General features: G+C 35.2%; 1 protein-coding gene across 1 annotated transcript in view; it reads right to left on the bottom strand.

Moving 5' to 3' along the window:
• Nucleotides 1–6,122: 6,122 nt before the first annotated feature.
• Nucleotides 6,123–9,194, bottom strand: part of LOC113234649 (small conductance calcium-activated potassium channel protein) — a 185,585-nt gene continuing 182,513 nt past the window's right edge. The window contains exons 13-14 of the mRNA XM_026470051.1: nucleotides 7,536–7,675; nucleotides 6,123–6,540 (exon numbers count right to left, since the gene is read on the bottom strand). Coding sequence (XP_026325836.1) covers nucleotides 6,372–6,540; nucleotides 7,536–7,675 — 309 coding nt within the window. The 3' untranslated portion in view covers nucleotides 6,123–6,371. The remainder of the gene's footprint in view (nucleotides 6,541–7,535; nucleotides 7,676–9,194) is intronic.

Below are 9,194 nucleotides of genomic sequence, written 5' to 3'. Positions count from 1 at the left end.
CTGACATAAAAAAGATTGTAATCATTTACAGACGACCTATAACTGTACCCTCTGGCGATAATTAAAGAAGCATTCAGTGGATCTTAGAGCCGTTACTACACATGGTGACTTTTAGCAGCGCATCTGCAGCGATTCTTTAGCGATGCTGTCGCTAATCGTATAAGTTTACACATACGCGCGACATAAGAGACAAAACAAGCGCGATATAAACGTGATGCACGTTTTTTCGCATATATTCAATCAACTTAAGCGACTGCATCGATGTACTGCCACGCAGAGGTCCCGGGTTCGGTTGCCAGGCCTGGAGAAATATTTGTATGGCCTATATTCATTTCTCTCGTGGGTTTGGGTGTAATTTGTGTTTGTCTATGTCTGTGTCCATGGCACCCACGACACAGGGTTTTCCTAGTGTAGGACTATGAGTGTGTACGTTGTAGTGTAACATATGTATATTTGTGTCCATGCAATCGCATATAAATTGCAAATGTTGCGATGCAATCGTGCATTTCATGAATGCTCGTTTATGTCGCTGCTAAAAGCCGCCGTATGTATCCGTTTTAGGGCAAAAAATGAAGGACGTGGAAATTAACGTAATAAAAGGCGGGTTTTAAAAAATACTACAGCTCATATAATCGAAGTTACACTTTCATCAACAATGATCACAAATGTTTCACCTCTTCTGTTTACGCACCGCATAGAACTTTTAATTCGCATACAACACAAAACTGAAAATAATAATAAGTTTCAAAATAATTTTATACCGAAATCGTATTTACTTATTTACATTAAATTTCTCAAATACAACTGGTATTTACATAATTATTTTTTATACAATAGTGTCTTAATGATTTTTTTTCTTATTTACAAAATCTACAGTTATCAATCTTAACAACATTTGGTCAATTCTTATTACAAATAAATATTTTACTATGAAACGCTATACGAGTTATATTCACAAAAGTGTTTGTGCAGTATGTTTTGGTAAATACAAATCTGTCTCATTTAGTTTTAAATATTTCAACTTTAGAAGAACCATGCAATACGAATTAATAAGAGCTGCAAATAGATCATATATTTTTTTTTTAATGCAAAAAAAATGTATGAATATGTACTCGTTAATTTCTTTAAGGACTTATCTCAAAAGCAACTATTTCATCTTGAAAGATAAGTTAAAAAATCATAATGCGTATCAGTATTTAGTAGCAGTAGGCCTCCTTGTGTAAGAGTTCGTCCAGGCAAACGCTGAGACCTTACCTATTTCTGCCGCCAAGCGGTAATGTGAGCATTACGGCGTCCCGGTTTTGAAGGGTAAAGGTTCTGGTGAAATTACAGGCACATGGGACTTGTCGACTTATGTCTCAGGGTGACGGGCACAGTTAATTACCCCTCAGATCTCTGCGATTTAAAGCCCTGAGCGGTACTGCAACTGTTATGGACATCGTATCGCTTGCTATGATGAAAAAAATCTGCAAAGCGAATTGTATTTCGTCTCAATCTTGACACGTGATTATTTAAACAAATTAAAAGAGCAGTCTTATTCGCAGTCAAATTTAACACATTCTGATTACAACTGTGTGTTTGATAAGCAGCGAAGTTGTCTACAGAAATGAGAAGACAAAAACAAAAATGAAACGTAATTACTTTTTAAACAGCTTTTGTGAATATTTCAAAGGATTACAATCTAAAAGCATTAAAATCTAGTGACTAGTATAAGGTAAAAATTTTAAAGATTTTTAACTCTCGTAGGTACAGAATAATTGTATTTGGGTGATTTGTAGGTTACTTTTCACTACCTAATTTCGGTGGCAATTTTTACTACTGACAATTTTTAATTCGAGTATATTATCATGAAATATTAAATAATATATATGATAATATTCTAGCACATTCAAAACATAAAAATTGCCACTGATTTCGGTGGAGAAATATATATAATCTAGGAGAAATATATATATATAACCTGAACATTACACTTATTTATCAGTAATTGTATGAATAGTGTAGAATTAAACAATGGGATGTTATACATTACTATATTCCGACGTAAATACTAAAAAATTCGTAATTTTTTTAACTACCTATATTTTAAAGTTCCGTAATAAATAATGAAGTTATAAATTCCTTAAAGGATAACAGCTATCGTACCTACGAGTTGTATAGTAAAAAAGTATAGAAGGAGAATTATATTTAATACCAAAAAGGTTATGTTAGGTTCGGTTATTTATTACATGACCTCTAATACAATATTTTAATTATTATTTTTTTATTTAGACAGTCCCGGTGGTGTACCAGGTTTCAGTATGATGGTATTCCATAAATTTGAAATCAGAGCTATTTCCCGTTCCATTAAAAATAAACGAAATTCTAATCATTGTTGAATGCCAGGGCATACTGATATTTTATATTTCGATACCGGAAATCCGGTACCACTGGAAAGCCGAAGTACCGATACTCCACAACGCTTCCCGCGACATTTCCAGTTTCTTATATTTGGCAGCGCTTACATGATAACATGGAATAATATATCGGTATACAGTTGTTACAAAAACCTATGTAATACCGAATAATTAATATCCATACTATAAGGTCAGTGAAACCATTTCTTGAAAATACAGACATAATTTATACCGATAGTATCTCAAGTACCGGTACCGAAGGAAGGTTATGATACCGGTTCCCAGAAATACAGGTATAGTTTTATTTGTAGCAGTAGCATCTAAGTAGGTATCGGTACTGTAGCTAGTTTAATGGTACCAGTTCTTGAAAATACCAATATTCCAAGCTCTGGTTGAAACATAGTTCTATGTCAGACCATGAGACCTATAAAAGGCCCGAAACGTTGATTTATTTGAAAAAAAAAACAAATATACGCGATTTAGATCCCAAAAAACGGTTTTATCTCCAATATTTGTAGCAATCACGAAAACCTAGGAACTCGATAGATACTTCTACGCTTTAGTAGATAGTGAGACTAAAGATTTAAAGTTCGTCAATAGACATCATTATTACTGTATATTTCTAGCACAGTAAAAAGAGAAGCAGAGAATATCTGTGTTCCAGCAGACAACTTGGTGTCGTTCGTTGCTTTTTCATATTATATTTTTATTCTTTTGCTATGTCTTTGTTTTTCATTATTGTTTATTTAATTGTCAGTTGGTGTCGTGCGGTGTATTGTATTTATTATTGCGTTTCATTGTGCTCTTTTCCGTTCTTTTCCTCAATCCTTTTCTATCTTTTCCCATACAGTCTACATCACCCGCTTCACTTGGTTACATTAACATATTCACGTCGCAGTGGGAATTGTATTGACTGTTGGAACACCGATTTTCTCCGCTCTGCTTAGGTTGATAATGAGTCAAATCCTTTAAAATCCACTGATAGACGTCTTTATTGACTTAGTGGATAATGAAATGTCGCAATATCAATCAACTCCAAAAAAATGGAGGCGTCCGTTTTTCAGAACGTAATTAGAAGAAGGTTTGTTTTATCTGATACGCGCGGCGGACAACAAAACAAAAAAGCTACTAACTTTAATATTTTGAAAATAATAAACGCAAGGAGAATATACTTTGTTCATGCCAATGACATCAACCCCAAGAGTTTCTTGCTTATTCTTTTCAGGGGACTCTGCCTTACGAATGAGCAGTAGAGTTTCATTAATATGACGATTTCAAGTGTAATTTGCTTATCTATGAAAATAATGTGATTTGAATTTTGAATTTGGGCTTAAGCCTCACATATGTTGCTCATGTCTTCATAGTTCTATGGTGAATGTATTTTTCTTAACACAATTTTGTAGAGGCACATGTTAAACCAAATAAAAAAAAGTGATTACTAGATCAACATTTTTTACTTTGAGCTAGTGAGTGTGTATTTCATGCTGTTTTTTAAAGTGTTAAAAGACGTATTTATGTTTAATTGATATTTATATATTTTTTTATATGTAAAATTAGAGCCGTGATTTATTTTATCATATAATTACTATATAACAATATTTCATTAACGATCTGGGTAAATATTAATATTTAGGAGTGTGCAATAAATTATTCTAAAATGTAATATTAGTAAACCTTTACAACTAATTTACACTAATTGGTGTTTTGCATACGAACAATTAATAGGATAACTTTTTCTAAATAATCTATATTAAGTACATTTAAATTATAAGGACATATTAATCAGTTGGCTATTGAGATTTCTATCCAATATAATAAAAATTACAAAACTCGAAGAAATGTAGGTATTTCGTATTTGTTTTAAGAGAACGTAACATCATAATAAGCTCTTGATTTATATTAAAAAAAAACTAATAATAACAATTTAAAAAAAATTGATTTCGCTGACCGTAATTTATTCTATTGTTTATAATTAAAATTTCGTCATATACAGAATGATTTATACACGGTTTGCCATTTAATGTTGATGCGTAACTTATGACCACATTTTCTGTTTTTTTTTAAAGAGGCCATTGGAACCTGTGAAGCAAGTTTCAAACACCTTCACAGTCCATTCTGTACAAAAACGTAAATTACTAAAATTAAAAATATAAATAGAAATTGATCCCATCTCACGTTCTCGTACAGCTACAAAATTCAGATATTTATTAAATATTACGCTCTCAAATTTAATTTCACCTATTTACATTCATAAAGACAATAAAACTGAACTATCGAATCTTTTTTCGTAGTGTTTTAGGCACTATTTAGACAGCCATCAATCTTATATCTTATACAAAGCTTTAATTTTTATAAAATTGTTTACAGTCTACATGTCAATAGGCAGGTAGTAACAATTTTATATATCTAAATTCTAAATTAATTACAAATATGTGTGTATTGTATAATATAGCTCTATAGAAATCTTTAAAACAATTAAACAGTAACTATTGAACAATTTGGAATACCTTATACTATTTACTGAATAGTTTCTGTAATCTTCGATTTCTATACAGTGATTATACCATGAAATTACAGTGGCAGTTGTCGTAAGCGACCGCGTATGTGATTTTGTATATAAAACGTTAATTCTTTTTGTCACCGGTAGGGGCGCTGTACATACAAAATTATTAAATATTTTACGCTCTCTGTAAACTCATGGTAGAGGTACAGAAAAAAATATTGACTTCAACGGATCTATTTGGAAATAAGCGCTAGTTTTCATCGACGTCGAAGTTATCATTAAAATCGCTAATCTATAAAATACGATACTTTCTTTGTAAATGTCCAAATGTTTATACATCTAAATGTTTCTGTTGATGAATTGTAAAGTAAAATCAATATTTTTACACCCCTGTATTATTGATAACTAATGTTGTCATATTAATGTTCTGTTAATTCATAGAATACTCTCTTAATTCGAGGAACTAAATCCGTCTATTTTAGTGGTCTCTATAATAGTGTTAGTTCTTATAATAAATGTATGGGTATGCAGTCAAAATCTGATCTATGTACTGTTAATGAAACAAACTAACTGAATTGTACTATATAATCTATCTATTTCATTGATTAATATATATTGCAATCTCGATAAAAGATCTCAATTTTATACATAGAGATTTCTCATCGAGATAGGATTAATTTTAGTGGGATATTTACAATAAATTTTATTAAAAACACACGCAGTTTAAAAACAGTGTAATTTGGTTCTTTGAACATCGGTTAAAACGTGAACAGGCGTGGTAATGTCCTATACTAAACTAGTATATGATAATGTGTTCAAAATATTATCTAACATACTAGCTAAAGCGTCTATTGATAAAGCATTTTTTTGTATAATCACAACAGCAGGTCCGTTCCACCTTATTCATTCACTATCTAAACAATATCACTAGAACAGTCTGGCACATCCGAAACTTGGGAACAACGAAGGAAACTACGGCAGACCATGTCTCGCACCGCGACGGGGTCCTTCGGTTACGATGAAATCATTTCGAACTTCTTATAAATATATTTTTATTTTTTTAACATGTACATTATAATGTATGCTTTAAACGTTGAAAAAATAAATGCAATAAAATGTAATTTCACTGAAAGTAAATAAAGCAAGAGTTCACTATTGCTTAGTAATTTTATTTCGACTTCTAAGGTAAGCCGTCTTCTTGTATAGAGCAACTGCAGGAGGCGCAAGCAAAATGTGCAAGGTGTAATATTGATTCTTATTTCGTTTGCAGCAGTCAGTTGTAAAACCTTTTTTTTTTATTAATATTTATCCAAAAGCGAATTGCGTCTTATAGTAAAAGAGTTTAAAACTCTCATTCGAAATGATTTCTCGGATAACCTCATTGGGGCGTAGTTGTAATAAAGGTGGGGTTAGAGGACGGGCGCCGAGTTTCGTCGAGTTCAGCACAGGAGTTCGGAGTTTGAAGGCGGTACTCAGCTGGGTAACGTAGGCCTTGTGACGTGGGGCGCCGGGCTGGAAGGCTGAGGTTGGGGCTGGGGGGCGGGAGAATGAGATACGGTGCTTTCTGGAGCTGAGTGCGTACGAGTCCCTGGTTGGAGCACCGGACTCGGCGGCCAGGGATGTGAAACTGAAGCCATTGTTCTAGAAAACACAAAAATATTTGAATTTGCTTTACAGAGTCATAATACTACAAAAAATAGCAGAGTAGAGATCGTTGTGAAAGAGTTCGTCCAGTGAAGTACTGCCACCTTACCTATTTCTGCCGTCAAGCTATAATGTTAGCATCACTGCCTTCCGGTTTTGAAGGGTAAGGGTTCTGGTGAAATTATTCGCACATGGGACTTGTCAACTTATGTCCCAGGGTGACGGGCGCAGTGGCAGTGCCCATCAGATCTTTGCGATTAAAACCTCTGAGTGGCACGCAACTGTTTGGACAGGCGTGTAGCTTAACATCAGACACACGTGTCGTTCGTCCCGTCACTGATATTATAAAAAAAACAACAATAATTAAATTTGGCATTGTCTCGAACAATTTTTCTCTTCAAACTGGATACGGTCAAAGTGAACATGTGAGTGAAATGTTCTTATATTTAGTGTTTGGTAAATATAACTGACACAAAACTTTAAGAAAATACAAAGTAAATTTTGTTTTAGTTTTTAAAGATTTGTTCTAAAAAAAGACTGAAAATTCACAGTCAATCCGGAGGCTGTTGTACTCTCAGATTGCAAATATATTTTACAGAGCGTTATTTAGGTCTTATCTATATTTTCTGAACTATGACAAATATGTGTGTAATTTATAAAGTAACGCTTCCCAATAGCCGACACTAATCTATATAGTAAGCGCCATCTAGTTGTTTTGTTTGTTATCACTAGAAATTAGAGTAACTTAGATAAAGCTTGTTAATGTAAAATAAATTAGTTACAAAAACAGCTATTTGGTATTCGTCGCGACGTATGGTGTACCGATATGTATCTTATGTCGCGATTCCTGTTGTGTTATTGGGCCATGGTTTTGATAGAAAGGGCAGCATATTTGTCCACATTTTCATTTGCCATCAAATAAGATCGTGAACAAATTTAATAGGAGTTCCCTGTCAATTTTAAAAAAAGGTATTTTAGTAGATCTGCATTACCTGGTATAAGGCGTAATAGAAGACGGTGGTGTAGGAACAGCGGCTGCATCGGGGTGAAGATAATTCCGCCGTGATTCTGCCCGCTCCCAGCACTGCTGTAGGCACCGCGCCACCACGTCAGGTAAGTTGTTTACTTGCTCCTGAAAACATTTTGTAGAAAATATTTATTAGTTTCAAGTACCATGGATATTTCCTTCATGGTAAACATGATATTGTAGTATTAAGTTTATTTAAACATTCCTTCTCAAAAGAAAAATTCCTTCGGTCCTGCTGGACTCGAACCAGTGTGAACTGAGCTACGGAAGGAACCAGTAGACCTTACAAATTTTTCTATGTGCTTGTTGCAGATCTTTGTTTTTTATGGTTTTCAACGAGTATGATATTTGTGGCGGCTTTAGACGCCGCCTATTATCACCGGCTGACTGTGGCAGTCTCTTTGGACGAGTGTCGCCAAGGAGAGTCACACTTGCCAAAATATTCGATAGTTTTTTAGTTACGCGAATTGTTGAAATTGCAAATTGTTTGCCCGGTTTGATAATAGTTATGTGTAAACCACGAAATAATACAATTCATGAAGTTCACGAGGCCGTTTTATTGTTCGTTAGGGGAGCGATAAATTCCCCAAATTGGTGACTCCGACGTGATACGTTTCTCAAGATATAAAAGTTTACAAAAACTTTCAAATACTATATCGAAAGGCTTGACGATGATGAAGTATACAAATTGAAGGCATTTTTCTTTATAATGCCTGGCGAAATATGTATAGGAGTATCAGCTCCGAGATTCCGCTGACTGTAACTTGTGAGCAGTTACGTGCGTTCTACGTCATCTACCGGTGGACGCGACGAGTCACGCGCCCGTCGACCGTTTGGATTTTACATTTATTGTATTTTATAACCTTTTTTTTCGACTTGACTTCCTGCCGGCGAGTGTTTTTCTTTAATAATTTATCACTAACCCTACTACTAGAACTGAGATTTGGTTTTCCTGGAGGAACTGAAAGCACAACTTGAGAAGCTCGCAGCTCAAAAAGAGTTACTATTCCGACAGAACACTGAGCCCAAAGCTAGACTAGCGGATGAACCTATCCGCACAGGCCCCTCATCCTCCGAGTCTCAACAGCCATCACCCGCTCCAGTGGCACATGGTGACCGCCCCGCGCCTTCTAACAATGAGTTGGTCCCCATCATTGCTCAATTACAGGCACTCAGCAAGCAGGTAGCGGCTTTGTCTACACGCCATTTGCGATCAAGATCCAGCTCTCGCCGATCTTGCCCTAGAACAAGATCCGCGACACCTCACGGATCTTGCCCTAGACCAAGATCCGCGACGCCTCACGGCTTGTGCTGGTACCACCGTTGATATCAGGGCAAGGCTGTCAAATGTGTCCGACCGTGCTCCTAGTCAAATCCGAATCCGGAAAACCAAGGGAGCTGTCAGCGGTAATGGCGACTGACTGCAGCCAATTCACTGGTCGCCGCCTGTTTATCACTGACAAGGTAACCAAATTTAAATTCTTGCTTGACACCGGTTGACCGGTGATCTTTCCTGTTTTCCCACAGAAACTTCTGTCCACTCAATGCAAGTTTTCCGATTACACTCTTAGTGCCGCCAACGGCACCAGTATAAAAACATATGGCATTGAAAAAACTTACCTAT

Source organism: Hyposmocoma kahamanoa, unplaced genomic scaffold (genome assembly GCF_003589595.1).
Source record: "Hyposmocoma kahamanoa isolate Upper Pololo Valley unplaced genomic scaffold, ASM358959v1 86, whole genome shotgun sequence".
Taxonomy (NCBI): Eukaryota; Metazoa; Arthropoda; class Insecta; order Lepidoptera; family Cosmopterigidae; genus Hyposmocoma; species Hyposmocoma kahamanoa.
Note: the sequence above shows the minus strand (reverse complement) of the source record. Positions and strands in the feature narration are given on the sequence as shown.